The 22219-nt window shown below is 43.2% G+C and overlaps 1 protein-coding gene across 7 annotated transcripts in view; it reads left to right on the forward strand.

Moving 5' to 3' along the window:
- Positions 1 to 1463: 1463 nt before the first annotated feature.
- PRDM15 (PR/SET domain 15) overlaps positions 1464 to 22219 on the forward strand; it is a 44566-nt gene continuing 23810 nt past the window's right edge. The window contains exons 1-6 of one of the 7 annotated variants that reach the window (XM_037903595.2): positions 1464 to 1599; positions 10332 to 10377; positions 13850 to 13943; positions 16667 to 16820; positions 19279 to 19531; positions 21046 to 21168. In XM_037903595.2, coding sequence (XP_037759523.2) covers positions 1489 to 1599; positions 10332 to 10377; positions 13850 to 13943; positions 16667 to 16820; positions 19279 to 19531; positions 21046 to 21168 — 781 coding nt within the window. In that variant the 5' untranslated portion in view covers positions 1464 to 1488. Of the gene's footprint in view, positions 1600 to 2303; positions 2326 to 3249; positions 3397 to 10308; positions 10378 to 13826; positions 13944 to 16666; positions 16821 to 19278; positions 19532 to 21045; positions 21169 to 22219 lie in introns of those variants that run through there. The other 6 variants (XM_037903602.2, XM_037903640.2, XM_037903616.2 and 3 more) reach the window with 6 other exon arrangements.

Consider the following 22219-nt stretch of genomic DNA (forward strand, 5'->3'; position numbering starts at 1 on the left):
AGGCCCCAGCCTGCTCCACTTGCACTGAGCCACCACCAGCCCACTGGCTCTCCCTCCCCTGCCCACCACTTGCTCCTCTCGGCCTGCCTGCCGGTCAGCCAAGGGTTCCTCTCCACCCCCTGGTCCCACCTGCCAGCTCCTCTCTGCCGCCGGGCCGGACCCCAGTGCATCTCCAGCTCCAGGCAGTCTCTTCTTCCCATTATCTATGCGGCCCCACCTGTCTCCCCGGAGCAGAAGCCTGGCCAGTTGTGGGGGAGGGGACTGTGGTGGGCTTGGCTGGGCCCCACCAGGCAAATGGGTCCTGAGGGAGCCTGGCTGGGGCAGGCCCTGGCCTGGCTGATCAGGCCACTCCTGAGGGGCTGGTGCGATTCCCCGCCCCGGGACCAGCCCTGGCTGTGCTGGCGGCTCAGCCCGGCCAACGCAGTCACGCCCCAGCGGGGCCGGTGAGTGCAGCTGGGAGGCAGGGCATGGGGGAGTGGGTCTCTGGGGGTGCATGGCTGTGAGGGGGTGGGGAAGAGCTGTGTGTGTGTTGGGGCACTAGGGAGTGGAGGTTCTACCTGGAGTGCTGGGCAGTTGTGGTGGGGCTGTAGGCAGGGGGGTGCTGGCCAGGGGTGGTGTTGTGCAGGGCGTAGTGCATTTGTGGCAGGGTCTGGGGGTGTGCTGGACATAGTGGGTGTGCGGGGGGGGGGGCCGGGGCATGGCATGGACCTAACCCCAAAGGGAAGGGGCATGCTGGCAGCACAGGGCCGGGCAGGCCATTGTGTGTCTGGCAACTGCTGGTTTGTAAATAGTGCCCTTACACTGGGCTGGCAGAGCAGGACTGCCCCTGCCATGCCATGCCCCTGGCCAGCCCCTCGTATCACAAAAACAACAAGGAGTCTGGTGGCACCTTAAATGCTAACGGATGTATTTGGGCATAAGCTTTCGTGAGCTAGAACCCACTTCAGCGGCTGCATCCGATGAAGTGGGTTCTAGCCCACGAAAGCTTATGCCCAAATACATCTGTTAAGCAAGGGCAGAAGGCTTCTGTGGCCTAAGGTGTGCCGATAGCGGGGGATTAGGCGACCTAACGGCACCGTTTCCACAGCTCTGAGCGCCGGAGCAGGTGGCTGTTAGTGCGAGGGGCAGAGGAGGGCCGGCCGGCGGCAGCCTGCAGCACCTTGGGTTGGGCGCTGGGGGCTGCACAGGATCCCCACTTGTGCAGCGAGCGCGGGGGCAAGAATAAGGGGAGTCGCTGCGCAGCCACGGGGAGATCTGCCAAGCCAGCTACAAAGCAATGAAATAACGGAGGGTCCCTTAAACTGGGGGCGGGCGGGCTAGCAGGGGTGGTGGCTGAGCTCTGTCAGGCGACCCGGCCGGGCGTACAGCGCCCTGCACCGGGGGCCCCGGGGCGCGATTGCAACAGCGCTGGCGGGTAACAGCCCCGCCCCCAGAGCCCCGCGCGGCGCAGCGGGAGAGTAGGCGCCCCTCCCGCGAACTACGGCTCCCATGGTGCTTTGCCGGCGGGCGGCCGGGCCGGCTTCCGGTGGCGCGTGGTTTCCGGAGTGGATCGGAACCTGGAGTCCGGATTCGATCCGGGTCGGAACATTCCAAAAGCAGGTAACGCAAATCCCCGCATTCCAGCGCGGCGCGCGGCGCCGCCTGCCCCTGGCCGGCGAACCCCCAACCCCACCCCCACCCCGACCGCGCCCCCGCCGCGCGCCGCGCCGCCCCCGCCCCCCTGGGGCTGCCCCTGGCGCGCGGGGCCCCCGGTCCGGCTGCGCCGCAGCTGCCGCCGCCTCCATCTCCATCTCCAGGCCGCCTGTTCTTTGTTACAGCGGCCGCGCCGCCGCCGCCGGGGGGGCCGGGCGGGTCCGAGGCAAAACCCGGCGGAGCCGATCCCGGCCCAGCCACCCGCCCCCCCACCGGCGCCTCGGAGCTGCAGCCCGGAGCCGGGAGCGCGCGGGTCAGCCCCGAAAGGGGCCGCGCGGAGCCCGGCTGGGCTGGGCAGGTGCCGGGGGCGCGGGAGCCTGCAGGCCCCATGTCTCTCTCTGAGGAGCCGTGGTGCAGACCCCCCCCCCCCCCCCCCCATTATTTCTCCGGAGCGCGGGGTGTAAATGATTCTCCGCCCCCCCCGCACACAGCGCGCCCCCGCCCGCCCCCCTTGGTTCCCAACCTCTTCCCAGGGCTGCCGCCGCTGTAAGCCTGGGCAGGAGCTCAACGCTAGTAAATCCGGTTTTAACTCTAGCCCCCCGCACCCCTCCTGGAGAGCCCGACACAGACTCGCTGCTGAGACCGGAGAGAGATTGTATCTGTTGTCGCAGGGGTGAACTCACCATAACTTAGGTAAAAAGAAAAGGAGGACTTGTGGCACCTTAGAGATTAACGAATTTATTTGAGCATCAGCTTTCCGTGGGCTACAGCTCACTTCGTCATTTATGCTCAAATAAATTTGTTAAGCTCTGAGGTGCCACAAGTCCTCCTTTTCTTTTTGTGGATCCAGACTAACACGGCTGCTACTCTGAAACGTAACTGAGGTGTTGATGAACAGACTCTTTGTGAGTCCTTCCGATCCATAAATGCGCAAGCTGGTTATTTAAACAGCATGTTAAAATACAAGCTGAAAACACTTTGCACGTCCACAGCGAGGCAGGATTTATTGTATATATCCAGAGAGGGTTGTTATTACTTCTGTGTCTGGATACACAAGCCCTTTTTGAGCTCTGTGAATAAGTGAGATGTTTTGACTTCCAATTTTAAGGGATTTGTTCTGTCTTTGGGTCTAGTACATTACCTAGACTTGAAAGGAGTTAGCTGTGACAAAGCATTATTCTGCCACAGAAAGTGAAACCTGTGCTAAAGACCCCACCTCCAGTGAGGGAAACTGCTGCTGTCAGAAAAAAGAAAAGGAGGACTTGTGGCACCTTAGAGACTAACAAATTTATTTGAGCATAAGCTTTCCTGAGGTACAGCTCACTTCATCGAATGCATTCAGAAGAAGCCACTTCATAATATCTCCATTTCCTTCAATCATTAAAGACCACCTCTACCAGGCAGTGGGGCTTTTTCTGATTGGTCCCTTATATATTTTTGAAGTGTGACTCACTACTCTTTTGCATTTAATGTAAACAAGATCTTCTTGGGCAATGTTAACAAATAGGATTGTGCCCATAGCAATCTTAAAGTTAAATTGGATCAGGCCCTTTGTAAGCAGGTTGGGAAGTGGTCTCATTTAGGAAATTATTAAGTATTATTTACATAATACAGGCATTGCCATCATGACATTGATATATAAATTTCTTAGTAGCTTTACATTTAAAATAGCCCAGCCCTCTTGGCCTCCAGGGAAATGTACTTTTCAGGCAGTGGTGGTGAGGATGAAAGTGGTATGGTCCTCTCCACCCTGTAACTGTCATGGTGAGTTCTGTATTGTCATTCTGGCCTGTGGAAGTGGAAGACACGTGAAAGTTTTGCAGTAACCTTATTTTGTTTAGTAACAGTTAGATTTTAGCCTAAAATGTAATATTGTGGCCTTATTGATATCCCATCTATATTTCTTCAGAAACATTTATCTGCTTATTGGGGTGCATCAAATGGTATAAATGAATGTATCTGATACCTAAATTTATTGTTAAAGTATGGGGTTTAAAGGCATGATGAAGTCAGGAAGACAGGACTAAGGGAGGGCAGGATAACATTTCATGTTATGAGGAAGTACTTTGAGTTTTCTGATGGCCGCTAACAATGTAATGTTCTGGTTTTATTTCAAGCCACTTACATTATAAAACATATTGGCCCTATTATTTTGATTCTGCTTTATAAGTGCTGGCCTATAACTAAGAACAAGGTGTGATGCTGTAGGTTGAATTATAAAGGAAAAATGTCCTTTTCCATGGTGCATTCAGTGCTCTTTCCTATAAAACATTCATTCCTTGCTGTTGCCTTTCATTAAATACACTTTGAAGTTTACTTTTTCTTAGTACGCACAAGTGATTATCATGTTCACAGAGGGGCTAAATAAAATGTGATGTATCTTTTTAAAACAGCACAAACTCAGTACTTTACACTTTGCTAATCTGCACTCTAAGTGATTGGGGCATAAAAAATAAGACATGCTTTCCCCATCTCAGCAAAAAAAATTAACAGTAGAACTATATACTGAAGCCTTGTGTTACTAAAACTTTATTACTTGACAAAATATACTGCAAAAAATCTTTAGTATGGTAAGAAGTATTATATGTAAACTACATAGTGAAATAAGTGAACAAAGTAAATTTTTTGATGAATTCTTCTTTGCAACCTTCATTCAGTTGTAGTGTGTCCAGTTATTTGTGCAAATTAGTGAAATTCTACTGTAATGTAGAAAGGGAAACCTGTATCATATACTCTCATCCTTGTTTGTTTTCATAATGACAGGTATCCTCATAAATTCAGACAGAATTAAAGGTTTGAGTCTACGCATCTTATGCTTGAGTTTAAAAAAATTATGTAGTTTCCCTTTATATCTAGGTTACCAGTTCAATTTGTGAAACCAAAATTGCGCATCTTGCCACTATGACCTACATTTTCCAGTTTTCTGTGTTTTAAATATGTAACAATGTGCACTCACTCTCGTATGCTCAGATAAATGGAAATATTTTTATATGTGCAATTTAAATGCATAGGTCCTGATCCTGCAACTTGCACCCTGTGCCTCAGTGGGGCTGACTTAAATGAAGCTCCACGTGGATTTTATAGGTTGTGAATACGGAAAAGCTTTCAGGATCGGAGCCTTAGGACAGTTGGAAAAAGGGAGTTTACCTGCTTAGAGCTCTTGCTTATGTACAGAATTGCTCAGTTAGGTGTAAAATCAGAAAATAGGTGTCACCTACATTTACAATCTGCTGATGATTATTACAGTAATGCTGCAAACTTTTGAGGGGTGGTTAAAATTCTCCCATTTAGTTGCAAAATCTTAACTGGTTTAACATATAACTATAGGATGCTATCTATCACTTGGGTATAGTTATGTATATTGGTAACTGAAGGGACAAACCAACAGATTCTCTTCGCTAACTATTATATTAAAAGTATATCGAGCTGATGATAGCTTGCTGTTTGTGGGCTGACAGAACTCATATGCTCCTTGGTGTAGACAATTTGCTAAAGAAACTTGGGCTGTTCACACATCATTTCTTCAACCCTTGACCCCAAAAACAAGCGCAGGTTGGTAAGTCAAAAGTCACCTATCAAGCTGATGTGAGTTCCTCACTCTTTCTACTTAAAGGGTATACTGTCCTGCCCTTCCTCCATTGCCGAGAGTACATTCTGCACCTGTGATCTAATGGCCATTGTCCGCTTAGCTGAAACGTTATTTGAAGAACTCCTCATGCATGGAGATGGGAACACTGCTGTTCATTTGCTTAGTCACCACGGAACTATTCCTATCAGTCTCGTACAAAAATGTCTGGGCTTTACAGAAGTTCATTATCACTTCTACAAGCCAATAATTATGTGCAGTGGAATGAGTAACTTAATAGATTTCTCTGCTTGTACGAATGTTAGTATCTTAGGGAGGAAATGGTCTCAGGGATCCCATGGTCTCAGGGTTAGAGCAAAAACTGGAAGTAACAACTATTGGGTTCTGTCTTCAGCTGTGCCACACAGTGTGACTTTGTACAAGTTTTTCCACCTCTTTGGGCCTCATTTACCCATGTGTTAAAGGGGCGTAATAAAACATATTTCAAAAGGATATTACGAAAACTTACTTCAGGTTTGCAAAGACCTTTGAAGTCCTTGCCTGAAAAGTTCTATGTGAATGCAAAGAAGAATCATCAGTCCAGTTGTAGGGTTACGCTTCCTTCTTCAAATTTGGGAATACCAAATTTGTAGAGACTAGACAGAAATCTGTATCATGAGAGTGCATATAGTAATGTACAGTAGTCTTTGAGATCTCTCTCTGCACCTGAGGTGTTTCCTTTAGCAAATTTTATTAGCTCAGTCCCAATGGATATATTTACACAGCAGTTTTGAGTCTACTTGATGTATAATTACGGCTTCTGGTTTTCAGGATTTTTTAATTTAATTTTTCAGGGCTTGTTTTTAGTAAGTTTTGAGTTTCATGTAGATGTCCAAAAGTGTTTTTTGGGAGGGGCTTTCTCTTTGTAGTACTGTTTCAAAAATACTATGTTAAAGCGCAGTAGGGAACCTTTAGTACATCCCAGCAGGGTCGACACCAGTGGTGGGCAACCTGTGGTCCGCAGCCTGCATGCAGCCCATCAGGGTAATTTGATTGTGAGCCGTGAGACATTTTGTTGATGTTGACCGTCCACAGGCACGGCCTCCCGCAGCTCCCAGTGGCTGTGGTTTGGCCACAGGTTGCCCACCACTGCCTTAGATACAAGCTGGGGAGCAGGGACATCGCCTGTATAAACAAACTGCACTTGGAAAGGGATGATGTCAACACGAATTGACAGGTTTCAGAGTAACAGCCGTGTTAGTCTGTATTCGCAAAAAGAAAAGGAGGACTTGTGGCACCTTAGAGACTAACCAATTTATTTGCGCATAAGCTTTCGTGAGCTACAGCTCACCTCATCGGATGCATATGAGGTGAGCTGTAGCTCACGAAAGCTTATGCGCAAATAAATTGGTTAGTCTCTAAGGTGCCACAAGTACTCCTTTTCTTAACACGAATTGAGTAACCACTTCTGGTGTTTTTCTGGTGTTAATGGGATAAACAGCAATTTAAGTGTTTCATTGGTGTTTGTTGGTGAAACCTAAAATCGGAAGCCTTCTACATATTGCATTATCTGTTCTGTCTTTGCTCAACATAATACAGTAGGTCATTGTGCTAAACTTGTTGAAAAGACCTCTGATGCATCAGAAACCATTGTGCTGTGTAGGAAACAAAAACAATTGTTTAGAAAGGTGGATATTAAGTTGATGTAAAACATTTACTGAGAGTTAGCACCTTATCTTATCAATTAATTAATGAAGTGTATTTGTTTTCTCTTCTCTTCTCATCTCCTTAAAGGGTAGCATTATGATGTTACTGTGTTCTCCCCTTTCTCTGTTAAATCACTCTCACTTTCCCAAAACAAATAGCAGTTTTGGTTCTTGCACAACAGTACACATCTGCATCCTCATTATTATGAAAAACATGTTTTGATTTAATCTGCTGTTTGTGAAAAATGCCATTTTGATAGTCCTGAAGCCAGAGTTGCTTGCACAACAGGTTTGACACAGGCAGTATGCTACACCAATGAGTCTCAGCCCTATTCTATAGGGATTACTTTAGGACCCATCCACACGATGTATGGAAACTATTGCAAGGGCACAGACTATGTATAACCTAGAATTCCACAAGTGTCACAGCCGTTGTCAGCACTGAACACACGATGGAGAAGCTGTATGGGCTCTTTTACACTAGAACAGTGGTTCTCAACCTGTTTACCATTGTGGGCTACATATGCAGCTCACTGTTTATGTGAGCTGCAGCCGCACAATATATATATACTATCTGTATGGCCCTGAGGATGTCACATGGGCTACAGTTGTGTGCTGATTGGGCTGTGGGTTGAGAACCAATGCACTAGAAGCACATTTCATTAAAGCTTGAATGGGTGACAATGGTTGGAAGTAGTATCTGGTGGAATTCATAAGGAGACTGAGGATATCCAGATTATTGTCCCGGGGGATGTTGCCTGGAGGACAGATCCAGGAGGAGTCCGAGTGACTGTACAATAGTGGCCCACCTTGTCCTCTTTCTTGCTATGGAACTTGCCCAGTGGAGTGCTGGCTCAGATCCACTTGGTAATGAAACAATGTTGTGTCTAATTAATCAGAAGTAGCTTCTTGATTTCAGAAGGAGGAAGAACATGTTTAGTATCTCTGTGCAGAGCTGACCCTGAGTTTCAGTGATCATCAATGCAGCTGAGAGCTGTAGAGGAAATATCTGATATTTCCTTCTGGTACATATGTGTGGTACTGGCAAGTCTGCAGCTTGGGCTATTGTGCTAGGAGTGTGAATTGCAGGGAAGTCTTAAAAATATCCCTGAGGCTCAACAGAAAGAGTTGAGCAGGAGTTGACCTCATTTACATGGTAGGGCTGTTGATGGAACTTGCATGCTTATCCCATGCGCATTTTAGGAGCCATCATCCAGAATGACTATTGCTCCATTCAGAAGCAATTGCTGGTGACTCTGAGATGGTTCTTGGATATTTCTATTTGCTGGACAGGCAAACTGCATGAAGCATGAATAAATCTGGTTTGTACAAGAAGGGACAGTGTTTCTGTTGTCATGAGGGGTCTCTCCCTCTTCAGTGATCCTGGGTGACTGCTGTGCTAGATGTATCTTTGGTGAGCATTTCCTATGGCAGCATGAAGACCTTTGGATTCTCAGAACAGGCTAGCTTTGCTGTTTATAACCATCTGCCGGGTGTGTGTTTAGTCTTTCTCCCTCCTCCCTCAGTTTGCAGTTTTAATCTCTCATTCTTCTATATTTATCCTCTCTCAAATGCATCCAGCCTCTTTCTCTCCTTCCTTAGTTCTTCTGCTGATCATTTTGCCTTCCCATCTCCCACTTCAGCTCTGGGAAGAGTCTGTCCCTTGTTTGGGGGTTCTGCTTTTCGTTCTTGTGCCTCTAGATATGTCATTAGAGGACCAGGATGACCTCTCGGAGTTGGAAGAGAAATGATCTTCCTGACCTTGTTTGTGCTTGCCCAATTTTTTGCTGTGAGCCCCAGGTAATCACTAACAAAATATAGGGCCCAGTTATAACAACCAGCCATTGACCGTTTAGGTTATTTAGACATCAGTGAAAAGCAATTATCCAATGCTTTTCATCCATTAACACTCAAAGTGCTTTAGAAGTGAGGGTATGGGTTCTTAGCCTCATTCACTGGTGAGGGAAAATCTGTTTGCATAGAGGTCAGATGACTTGAGTAAGTACAATCACAAAGTCGGTGGACTAGATTGTGCATTTTCTAACTCCCAGTACTTAGATTGTAAGATCTCCGAGGTAGGGACTGTCTTTTGTTCTGTGTTTGTACTGCGTCTACCATCATGGGATCCTGATCCATGACGGGGGCTCCCAGTAATAATAATACTGTATCCTCTCTATCAAAGCATGCTACCTCTCTGGACCAGATGTGCAAAGGCATAAATGATTACAGCCAAAATTTAACCCAAGCTCATGGTTGGTGCTTATCAAAGAAATAACTCTCCTCTCTCAGAGTTTTTCCTTTGTTGTGCTGTAATACCAAAAATAAATCAAATAAAATCAGTCTTCCACAGCTGGGGTTGTAGTTTTTAGAATCCCAGCTCCTTAGCTCTCTGACCCATGACCAAAAAACCCAGCGTCATGACTTGAGCATTGAGATTCACATTGCAGCATTTCTCCATTCTGCTTGCTCTGTCCAATCTTCTTAGTGAACATAGGATTGACTTTATGGATTCTTGTCATTTTCGACATCCTTCTGGCTCAGAAGAACAGTATTTGCAGGTGGAGGAAGGAATGATGTGATGTGACTGTGCACCACACCAAAGCTGGCAGACCTCATTTCAGGCTTGTGAAGCAAAGGCATTGAGAAATGAATCTTCTACTTCATGCTCAATTTGACTCTTTATGACTGAGAGTTTTGTGGGATCTGAGGTCATTGTGAGGTTATGTACCATGTGCTGTACTGTCTAGATGATAGAAGGTATGAGTTCCTGAATAGTTGGTGCACACTTAAAACATTTCTGCCCCCTTTTTTGTGAATCTTGCCTTAGCTGATACATTACTAACAGGTGCTGTTGTAATGTACAGTGGAATGCACTTAGAGTAAACTCAGAGAGAAGGTCAGTTTATAGTGAAATGGAATAAAAGTCCCACGTTGTTTAGTGGATGTTTATTCGTAGTGAGCAGTTATGTGGAAGGGAAAAAATACTTGACAGTAAAAGAAAAAGTTACGTTGTGTTTATGTGCCTGCTTGTAAAGGTGTGATAGTACATGAGCTGGTGTGAACTGTTTAAATAGATGCTTGTGTAAGGATTAAGGGTTGAAATAATGTATTTCTGCTGTTTTCTTTAAAAAAAACTGCATGAACCAGAGTGGTTACGAAAAGCATGATATTTATCATAGGCGGGGTCTTGCAAGGCACCTGATATCACCCTTAATATAGGCATTAGTGGATCATTAACCGCTTTAATTTGTGTTTTACATTCTATGTATGATATACTCCGCTCGGGTTCAGTAGTCTCTTTGCACATGCATTGGGGTCAGTTAATATTATCACTCAGTAGGTAACTCTTTTATTAGATCTGTGTATTAGAACTGTGTCAGGAAGCAGCATTTACATTATGCCCAGTTTTCTCCCTTGTATTTTGACAGGTTTCAGAAATGGCAGAAGATGGCAGCAATGAGACCATGTTTATTTGTAAGTATTAGAAGAATAATGATGGAGTCGTAATGTGATGTGTATTTACAGAGCATTAATTTTGAAGTTCAAACCAACTTACTCTTATATTGTTTTCCTAAAGGTGATTATTTAAGGGAAACCCAAAGAGTTTATGGCAGCGTGGAGGGAATTGCACCAAAGTTAAGAATACAAATTCTCAATTTTTTGTTGGGAAATGCAAGAAATGGCTAGATATGAATTAGTAGCTCAGCTTTTTAATTGCTAGCCTCCAAGAGACTAAGGGTATGTCTACATTGCAATTAGACACCTGTGACTGGCTCATGCCAGCTGAGTCAGGCTCACGGGGCTCAGGCTAAGGGGCTCTTTAACTGCAGTACAGAGGTTTGGGCTCAGGCTTGGACCCAGACTCTAGTACCCTGCAAGATGGGAGGGTCCCAGAGCTGGGGCTCAGCTAGATCGCAAACGTCTACACTGCAGCTAAACAGCCCCTTAGCCTGAGCCCCGCAAGCCCAAGTCAGCTGGCACGGGCCAACCGTGGGTGTCTAACTGCAGTGTAGACATATCCTAAAAGCCTAAAGGTTATCCATGGCTAAATTGTTTCCTTTAGGTTAGGTGACTGCTGTCATCTTGACTGACACACTGGGGAAGGAACCGAGGAGCTCCAGAGCTAAAAGCTTGAGCTGCTACAGCTTGGGCTAAACAGTCAAGACTCTCTAGCTGGGGCTGTGACAGCCTTGCATCCTCTGTGGATATGGCACAGAGGTGGAACTGGAACACACCCTCGCCAGTGAGCTACACTTACATTAGTGGAGGGGACCTAGACCTAGCCAATCTGACCTGGGGAGATCAAGAGCAGAGAGTGCTGCCTTGATGGTATGTGTCATAGTCCCTTCCTCTCCCTCCAGTCCCTGTAGGTGCACTTCAGGGTTGGGGCTCCACAGGTCAGGACGGGACTGACTGGGGACATCTTCTCTCTTTCCAAAATTTGCTGGGGTTCCCCCCTAAATAGTAATGCTGATTCAGTTGATATAGTCCTACTTGGGTTGTTCAGCTCCACAGTGAGCCTTCTTCCCCTGCCCCTCCTCAGAAGAGCCATAGAAGCTGGTGAGGACCAGGAAGCAGAGAAAAAGGCTCTGACCTCTATGGGTTTAGGGGGGCGAGTTATCTTGCCAGTTCCACAGATGGTGTATGTCAAACACCCCCCCCCCCAACCCCAGATGGGACAGGAATGTTGAATTCATGAAGTCTCTTGCCTCCTATGTGAGATTTTTCCACAGAATTTAAGGGCCTCTTCTGTTTCAGAAAAGTGAATGTCTAGACCTGACATTGTGGGCTTCCATAGTTACTGACCATCCGAGAGTTTCATATCCAGTTACCTCAGTTTATAAGCCAGACAACTTGTTTCTAAAATGTCAGCTCTTCCATGCTTAGTCTGGGGCCTGAAAATTGTGGCTGTCTCTTTCTGTTGCATGCAGCATCACCAGAAATATGGGTTTGACAGTCGTGTTGGTAAAGCTAAGGCCAAGTATAACATGTGGTGCTCTTCAGCAATTATGACAACTTTGCAGTGCCAACAGCAGTGACACTTTTTCCTTTCTGCCAGCAAACTAAGCACATGTGACTGAAAAGATGCACATAGAGTCCTGTACTTGGACTTCAGTGGGAGCAGGGAATTCTACCTTTGAATTCAGTGGGAGCAGGATTGAGCCATCATTAGGGAATAGGAATATGCAGTGGAGGGGGTTGTAGTCTAGTGGTTAGAGCTGGGAATTGGAAGCAGACTTCATGTGTTCTGTTCATAACTCTCCCAGTGACTGTGCCAAAGTTTACCCAGTTGCAAAATGGATATAATACCTGCCTCATATGTTACTGAGACTTAGTTGTTTGCAAAGTGCTCTGAGATCCTTAAATAAAAAGCACTATATAAATGCAAAATATTATTAAGGTTTGTACTTTTAAAATATTTATTGATTAGAGTTATTCTTCTGCCATAAACTCACTTTTAAAAGGGATCTTCACTGCTAAAGCTCAACCTCATATACTCCCCTTTGAGAAATCTATGGTTTATCTCTTTGTGTCTGACTTTGTATTTCTACTGTGGTCATAAGCCCTTAAGTATCACACATGGTGAGTACTCCAACTCAGGGGAGGGTCTGCTATGAGGCATCCTGTACAGATTCTGTAGACTTCAGAGACATATGTCCAAAAACACTAGTGTTCCCCGCTTTGATGACTGTTCATCCACCAGGATATTAAAGAAAATGATATATGCTTCTTGTACTCCTAAATAGTGCTGGACAATAAGAAACGTGGAGAGCCACAGGCTGTATGTACATTGTATACTATCTTTGCACAAGTTTCAGGCACTCTTAATTTGAATGCTGAACACTGAGTGAAAGCTTCAGCTACAGCAAATCCTCTAAGGAAGTGCTGTGTAAGTTTCACAGATGTGAACACTGCTGGTGAGAGTTTAGTTTCCCCTTGTAAAAGCAAGGTGTTCTTTCTCAGTAGTTACAGTCTGGAATGAAATTCTGTATCGTGTTAATTTGCAAACATGTATGCAGTAATATTCTTGTGCAACCTTACTGAAGTCCTCAGGGTTCCCTATGTTTGACATGGAGCAGAATTTGGCAGCTGGGGAATTTCCTCTCTGTGATGACTTCTTGTCCCTATCCAATCAACTGGCTTCACAGTGACATTTTGACAACTCTTTGACATGGAAACGTATGTTTCGACTGGTCCCAAATTGACTCTTATTTTATCATTATCCAGGGCAAAGGTTGTTTCTTGGGATCCCTTTAGCCCTGGATAACTTACAGTATTTTAAAATAAAAGTCAAATTAGGGGAACTGAAAGCTTGTATTATTTTGCCCTGTAATAAAGAATTGCCAGATTGTATTGGAAAGGGACCAGAGGTCCAGAGGAGCAGTTGCCATAGTGCCAAATTTCCCCCCCAGCCATACACTTGCAAGGGAGGGTTGCACAGGTACAACTGTGGGCAGAGCTTGGTACCCAGGGGGAAATCCAATGGCAGTTTTCCATGGATTTCAGTAGGGTCAGGATTTCACTCCCAGTCTCTGAGAGCCCATGAGATTTTGACTATGCGTTTTAAACCCTGGACTCCAGTGAACAGAATAGTGATTTTTTTAGCTGAGAGAGGCTAGCGCAGTGGGGGTTTGTGTTTTTTTTTTGTTTGTTTGGTTGTTTTTTTAAGTCCTCCTGCCTTTAAACAAAATATTTACCGGAGTTTTGTTTAGCAAATATTTTCTTTAGGAAAATATTTACATTTTTAAAGTGTCTTCTGGTAGTCTTAGGTATGTGTTGAATGATACCTTTGATTCAATTATGTATATCTTTTGGGGCAGTACAAATTACTACTTTATTGTATGTCATTAGTTTGGTGTTTAAATTTTCTGTCTGTCTGTTGACTGAGAGAGCACTGCCCGATGACAGCATTTACCTTGCAGCTCTATGTGCTGTTTACCTACAGGGTGCGAGGATTGTGGTCAGTACCATGATTCGGAGTGTCCTGAGCTGGGCCCAGTGGTGACAGTCAAAGACTCCTTTGTGTTGAGCAGGGCAAGGTAAGTAACTTTAGCGTGACTATATGGCTTGTTTGTTTTTTAAAGAGAATTTCGTCTTTGTGAAAGGTGCCAGACTGACAGCTGAAAAATGAAGTCCTCTGTCGACAAAATAGATACAGCCTCGATTAAACAAAGAATCAAAGCACATGCTTAAATGATTTGCTGAATCAAGGCCTAAGAGAGGCTCTGTTTATGCATTCCTTGGCAACTCTTAGAGATTGCCGACAAAGGAGTCAGATAGTACCAGTTGTGGTGGAGACTTGTTTCCTATATTGGCTGAAAATGTTTGACATTTATCCCGTTCCTTCTCCTTACACGTGCTGCACTAGATTTTCAAAATTCAAAATGGTTCATGGGAATTTCCCATGGTGTTAATAAGAGTTACACAGTTTTGCACTGCCTCTGTAATTCCTCTACTGTGAGAAGCAAAACTTCGGAACATTTCCATCTTTGTAAGTCTTCTAAAGAGTGATCATCGATCCCGGTTTTGTCAGTAAATCTAGGTCTATAATAAAATAGCAGAAATATTTATGCTCCGCAAAAGAAATTAACAAATTAAATAGAGAGTTAGGAATAGGAGTAAACTTTATATCGCAGCATTAAATGTTTCCATTTGGAATTATATTCTGATGTGGAACGTTTGATTTTTTGCTATGGGAAAGAGAGTTCACTTACAATGGAATTTTGACACACAGTAGAACTCAGAGAAGGATACTGATCTCTAACATATGGCATGGGGGCAATGCGGTGAATGTTTGATCAGTACCAAACTGACTCATTGAGAGCTAAACTGTCCATATCAACTTTCTCTTCTTCTTAGCGCCTCTGGTGGACGAACACCCCCCTCATACCACCAGCAATGACACTAATGCTTAGACGACCCAACTGACGTCACTGTATAAATGTATTACAAGAGGAGATGGTCCCTGTCCTGAAGGGCTTACAGTCTAAATAAACACGATAGGCAAAGGGTGGGGGAAATATTGCCATCCCTGGTTTACATTTGGGGAGCTGAGGCTGAGTGAGATTGACATGCCTAAGGTCCAATGGGAAGTTTGCAGCAGAGCTGGCACTGGAACACAGATCTCTTGAGTACCAGTCCAGTGACTGAACCACAAGATCACCATGCTGACAAATGTCCTTTCCTCTCTTATAATAACATGATCTCTTAGGATATTAAAACTGCTTTTAAAATTCTCCTTTGCTTTTCACTAAAAGATTAATTGGTTTACTTTTTGTATTTCTCTCAGCCTTGACAGTGAAAATAGACTGGTCAGATTCACCTTTGTGTATAATTGGCTTCTAGCCAATTTCATTCTCAGGTTCTCATGCACTAGAGCAGTGTTGAAAAGTTGGGGTAGCTAACAATGCAGGGGAATGTTTGTTTTTTTATAAACTTGACTTAATTGGAAATTTAAAAATGTTTGGAAACCATTTCCCTTGAGCATAGGCTTTGTAACAACTTGCGTGTATAAAACTTATATTTGGGCCAAATTTGACTGGCCAGCATAACTTTTTGAAGGTTAAAGTTCTATAAATGCACGGGGTCAGGTCACTCCTCCAGTGGAAAAACGCATGGGGGGAATCTATGCGGGGGAGAAACCATGTACCCCATCCCTCTCTTCTGAGGTGAGGTATTGAGGAGGGAGAGGGGCATGGATTTTGGAAGCTCTGCCCCAAGCCAACCCCACACATCTGGAGAACTTGGGAGCGTGGAGGGAAAGGAACTCGCTGGCTTTTCTTTTTTGTAACACAGCTGTTACAGAAGCTGAGTTGCCATTGCCTCAGTCCCCCTGCGGGTGAGGAGGGCCATTCAGTGGGAGGTAATGACAGCACCAGCTGTATTATTTGCTGCCCAGATTTGCATGAGGAAATCTGAGCCCAGAGAAAGGGATGGTATTGTGGAGAGCAGCCCCTCCCTGGTCTCTTTTCCTTAACCTTCTACAAAACTCTGTCAGCACAGCTCTCACTGAAGGCATCAATTAGGGGCTGGAAGAGGGATAGTATAGAAAAATACAGTCCCTCCTCCCCGTTTCTATGCCTAAAATTTGGGCCACAATAAGTTAAATAGGAAAACAGATTTACTGGGTGTGGCTGCAACACTTGAATATAAATGCATGCTTAGGGTTCTTACAAGCCAACATATTTTTCTTCTACACCAGTGTCGAAGAACAATGGAGAATGGTTTACAGTCTCTTACATCAGGTTCCCGTCCAATTATTACCTAAACTGCATGATGGCTCTCGTTACAGGAAGTTATTTTCAAATGTTTGTCACGTTTGGGTACGGTTCCCCTTAAAAACAGATTTGGAAAAATGGTGAGACACCAATGACCAAGGCACTTATGATCTGAAGGAAAGCTACTGCTAACCTCTGGATTTAGAAGGGAGACAGGATTTGACATCAGAGATGGGAAAGATTCTGATTAAAGAGGAAAATATCTTGAAAGCAAATGATCTATGAAAAGATACTGGTGGCTCAGATTTGGACCAAAAAATAGATTTTTTTAAAAATCAGCTTTTATAGAATTGAAGGTCAGTAGAAATGTTTCCATTGTTTATTTTTTTTAAATTCCAATGGAAACTAGCTTTATTCAGCATAACAACCTCCTGTCATTGCAGCATTGAGAAATAGGTGCTGATTTCCTTTGGACATTGCAAGACTTGTGTTCTGCACAGCTACTTTACATGGTACTTAGATTCTCTCATTTTTGTTTTCAATAGGTCATCCCTTCCTTCCAATCTGGAGATCAGACAACTGCAAGATGGGACTGAAGGAGTATTTGCAGTGACACAGCTTGTCAAACGTACCCAGTTTGGCCCATTTGAATCCAAGAGAGTTGCCAAACTGGAAAAGGAGTCAGCATTTCCACTGAAGGTACAGTATGGCACCAGCAAAATGATACTGACATGACGTTAGTTTTAAGGTCATCACCTACAGATGATGTAAAGAAACTGATAAGTAGAGATGGGTTCAAACCAAAAAACTTGGAGTCAGATCTTGAACTGTAGGGTGCTCCAGGTATTTTTAATGGAGGGTTCGATTTGATCCCACTTCTCTAATAGGTAGTCACAAAAGCCAGTAGGCTTTTGCCTCGACAAGTACATAAGATGTGGTGGTGCTGTTTATACAACATGCAGAAGAAAAGTTTGTTTGTTTTCTCATTTTTGTTTCATTCTCTCCCCTTGAAACATTTCAGTGAAAAAAATACTTTGGGTGTTTCAGTGCAGTCTTCCCTTCACAGTAATATCTGATTGAGCAATAAAGATCTAGAAACCAAATTCAAGGGTAATAAGTGTTCAGGATTTTTTCCCTTACCCTTGATAGGTGAACAAGTTAAATGGCATTTCTATTTTGAGGGAGGAATTGTGATCTAGAAGTTAAAGCAGCTTACTTTGAGTCAGAACTCCTGGGATCTTCTCCCACTGTCTGTGTGACCTTGTGCAAGTCTTTGGGCCTCGGTTTACACATCTGAAAGCATATGTGATATGTACCTTGCAGGAGTGTTGAGGCTTACTTTGTTTCTAAAGCGTTTTGAGACCCATTGATGAAAGGCACCATCAAGGCACAAAATACCCAGTCTGATTTATTATTCATAACAATAATGTGTTATAGGACTGTCAATTAATCGCAGTTTACTCATGCGATTACCTCAGAAAAATTAATCGCGATTAATCGCAGTTTAGTCGCACTGTTAAACAATAGAATACCAATTGAAATGTATTAAATATTTTGGATGATTTTCTACATTTTTAAATATATTGATTTCAATTACAACACAGTATACAAAGTTGACTGTGCTCGCTTTATATTATTATTTTTTATTACAAATATTTTCACTGTAAAAATGATAAACAAAAGAAATAGTATTTTTCAGTTCACCTCATACAAGTATTGTAATGCGTTCCCTTTATTGTGAAAGTGCAACTTACAAATGTAGATTTTTTTTTTTGGTTACATAACTGAACTCAAAAACAAAACAATGTAAAACTTTAGAGCCTACAAGTCCACTCAGTCCTGCTTGTTGTTCAGCCATGCTAAGAGACACAAGTTAGTTTACATTTATAGGCGATACGGCTGCCCGCTTCTTATTTACAGTGTCACCAGAAAGTGAAAACAGGTGTTCACGAGGCACTTTTTTAGCTGGCGTGCAAGGTATTTATGTGCTAGATATACTAAATATTCGTATACCCCTTCATGCTTTGGCCTCCATTCCAGAGGACATGCTTCTATCCTGATGATGCTTGTTAAAAAATATAATGTGTTAATTAAATTAGTGACTGAACTCCTTGGAGGAGAATTGTATGTTTCCTGCTTTGTATTACCTGCATTCTGCCATATATTTCATGTTATAGCAGTCTCGGATGATAACGAAGCACATGTTGCTCATTTTAAGGACACTTTCTCAGCAGATCTGACAAAATGCAGAGAAGGTACCAATGTGAGATTTCTAAAGATAGCTACAGCACTCAAACCAAGGTTTAAGAATCTGAAGTGCCTTCCAAAATTTGAGAGGGTCAAGGTGTGGAGCATGCTTCCAAAAGTCTTAAAAGACCAACACTCTGATGCAGAAACTACAGAACCTGAACCACCAAAAAAGAAAATCAGCCTTCTGCAGGTGGCATCTGACTGAGATGATGAAAATGAACATACGTAAGTCTGTACTGCTTTGGATCGTTATCAAGCAGAACCCGTCATCAGCATGGATGCATGTCCTCTGGAATAGTGGTTGAAGCATGAAGGGATATATGAACCTTTAGCGCATCTAGCACTGAATATCTTGCAACGCCGGCTACAAAAGTGCCATGCAAACGCCTGTTCTCACTTTCAGGTGATGTTGTAAACAAGAAGAGGGCAGCATTATCTCTTGCAAACGTAAACAGGAGATTGAGTGATTGGCTGAACGAGAAGTAGGACTGAGTGGACTTGTAGGCTCTAAAGTTTTACATTGATTTGTTTTTGAATGCAGTTTTTTTTGGTACATAATTCTACGATTGTAAGTTCAACTTTCATGATAAAGAGATTGCATTACAGTACTTGTATTAGGTGAATTGAAAAAATACTTTTTTTTTACAGTGCAAATATTTGTAATAAAAAATAAATATAAAGTGAGCGCTGTACACTTTATATTGTGTTGTAATTGAAATTAATATATTTGAAAATGTAGAAAACATGCAAAAATATTTAAATAAATTGTATTCTATTATTTAACAGTGCGATTAATCACGATTGATTTTTTAATCACGGTTAATTTTTTTAATCGCTTGACAGCCCTAATGTATTATTTATCGTGTTTGTATTATATATGCATTTTGTTTGTATGGGTGGCTTACAGGTTTTCCAGAAGGATGGGCCCCTGGTTTATTTTGATACCTCTAACGAAGATGACTGCAATTGGATGATGATGGTGAGAGCAGCCACTGAATATGAACACCAGAACCTGACTGCCTTCCAGCATGACAATGATATTTACTTCACCACCTCTCGGGATATCCCACCAGGAACTGAGCTGCGAGTGTGGTATGCAGCTTTTTACGCCAAAAAAATGGAAAAGCCAGTGCTGAAGCAGGTCACTAGTGTTGCCAATGGTACGTTTGGGGGGGCCTTTTTCTTCTTCCCTCAGGGCCCAGTCCAGCTTGGTGCTGATCATCCTCCTGAGCTCAGTGGCAGTTGAGGGTGCTCAGTACCTTGTAGGATCTGGCCCTGAATTTGTAAATTATGTAAAAAATCGGACTCTCAGATGCATTTCTGCCCTACAAGAAGGAAGCCTAAGGTCTGCACCAAGAGGTATCTGAGTCTTCAAAAAAAGATGCATGTTCTAATTGGTTCTGCAGCGGCTTGAGAACCAAGACGGGAGGAATCAGTAATTTCATCAAAATGGTTCTTCATGGAAGAGCTTTCCCGTCTCTTCCCAAAGAAATTCAAATGTCAGCACAGTCCAAACGTATAAATAGATCACCTGCGAAGCAGTCTTCTTTTCTTTTAATTGGAATGAAGCTTTCTGTCCTTGCCATGGGGTGTCGTACAATTGGGAGCAATTACATGCGCCTTCGAAGGCTTGTGTAGGGCCCTGTGAAACAAGGAGAGGAGTTCAAACTGAGCTTTTGTTCAACATGATTACTCGAGCTTCTGCAAAGGAAGGTTGACAGCTTTGTTAGAGTTCTTTAAACTGATGTTAAAGCTTCTATGCTTTGTGCTACAGTAAAATTAATAATAATCATAATTTCCCCCTCAATTCTCTTCTACTTTTACATTTCTGTAGCCAAAAAACCCAAACCTTTTAACATTGCAAGAGTGTTATTGTTGCTGTTTAGTTGAGAACACTTTAATGTACAGTGTGGTTCCTGGGTTGAGAAGAATTTCCAGGATGATGAATGTAGCCATGATTGTTTGGTGATGTGCCAGCACCATCAGTGTGCTTGGTAACTTTGTGTTCTTGACAGTGCAGCAGGCCATCTGAAGTGCTGTAAAGCTGATTGGTATTTAAGTCATTCTGGCAAAGTAGTTTTGGTCCCCCAAGATGTTTCTGAGTGGTGTAAACTGAAAGCCTACGTTTTGTTTGGTTGTTTTTTTTCCAAGCAAAAAAGCACCAGAGTTGGTTAATCTTGTGAATGTGTTGTGAGATGAAATCAAATATCCTCTATCCAGGTTTTCTGATTAGCTTAGATCAAGCTTCAAGTCTGTGCTAAATATTGGAATGAATGTACAGATTTGTAGGTTAATCCTTTCCAAATGGCTTCAAAGCATTGGTGGCTTGTATAGTGTTAGTGATCTTTGTTGTCAAATGAAAATATGGAGACCGTACATACCTCTGTAAGGTAGTATATCCACACACAGTGAAATCCATATGTATGCATACTGAGTATGCACCTGTGCTGTGCGATGCCGCTGTAGCCTGGATTCTAAACTGGAAGCTATTCTGCAGAATTCAGGCATACATAGTGTTTTGCCTTGATTAGGCTCTCTCGCGGAGTAAGTTGTTGAAGACCTGCTGGGTGGCATAGCCCGCAGCACCCACAGATGTCACACTGGCACAACACCAAGGGTACCACTCAGATACTGGGAAAATAACAAAAAGGAACTATTTTTTCCTTCACCGCAGATGTATGCTTAGTAGTGATGGAATGCGACAAGGAAGGGAACAAAATCTCTTCAAAGCCTCCCAGTGCAGTCTTCTCTCTTAAAAAAATCAAGAAGTCCAGTGTGCCTGTAGCTGACTTTGCAGGTAAATAAAATATTTCATCCTCTGTTCCTGTCTATGCTGTATGAAGCCAATAGTGACAGTGTATGGGCAGATCTGGATGGAGCAAAGGAGTGCTCAGTGCACAGTGTTTCTGAGGTGATGGAAACGTCATGATTACGTGACATACAGTAAATATGTATGAGCTCAATCCATCTCTGATAGTTAACGGGTAGAGAATTTAAATCTATGGATTTTCATTTTATTACCTTCCTGAGTGCTGTGCTTAAAAATCCATTGAAGATAGAAAAAGGAGTGAAGGGACATGGAAACGTTTTTCAAGCAGATGTTTTTTATCCTAAATGCCACTGACGACTTTTAATTTATTTTTTTTCATGTTACGTCCTTTTTTTTTTTTTTTTTTTGCAAGACATAATATCTGAAATATGGTAGAATACAGGAAGAAAACCAAAAAGATACAGCAAAAGTGGGAGCAATCCCTTTTTTAGGGGTTAACAAGAACAGTGGTTACCCCTAAATCTTGTGTTGGCTAAAGTAGAAGGATATAGTTAAAAATCTTAAATAAACTTGGAAAACCTAAATTTATTATAAAGATTGGCTCCCACTTCCCATAGGCACAAAGCAGAAAAAAAATCTAATCTCTGGTAACTGGGGCAAAGCAATTTTTTAAAAAACATTAAACTTTTTTAAATTGCCACAAAAATTGCCATTAAAAACCCAAATCAGGGTGCATGCATGATCCTGGAATCCAGATCAAAAAGAAGTAATCTGGGACTGTTCTTTGAAACATAGTTACACTAACTTTTGCATATTGACATTAAAAATGTCTTTTTCTTGGTTTTAGAAGTGTAAAACACTCCACCAGAACATCCCCCCTTTGTTAGCTCCAGTACTGTTATTGCTAGAAGGTAGAGCTGGACAGGAAACTGAAATTCAGTTCTGTGAGAAATTTTAAATTTTCAGAAAATTTTTCATCCACAATTGGGACAAAATCTAAGACTCAAGACATTTTCATGTAACTAAGCTCCTGCAATATTCTGTGTTGGAAATGGGAACGTGTTTCCAAAATGAAATA

This window comes from Chelonia mydas, chromosome 1 (assembly GCF_015237465.2).
Source record: "Chelonia mydas isolate rCheMyd1 chromosome 1, rCheMyd1.pri.v2, whole genome shotgun sequence".
In the NCBI taxonomy this organism is placed as follows: domain Eukaryota; kingdom Metazoa; phylum Chordata; order Testudines; family Cheloniidae; genus Chelonia; species Chelonia mydas.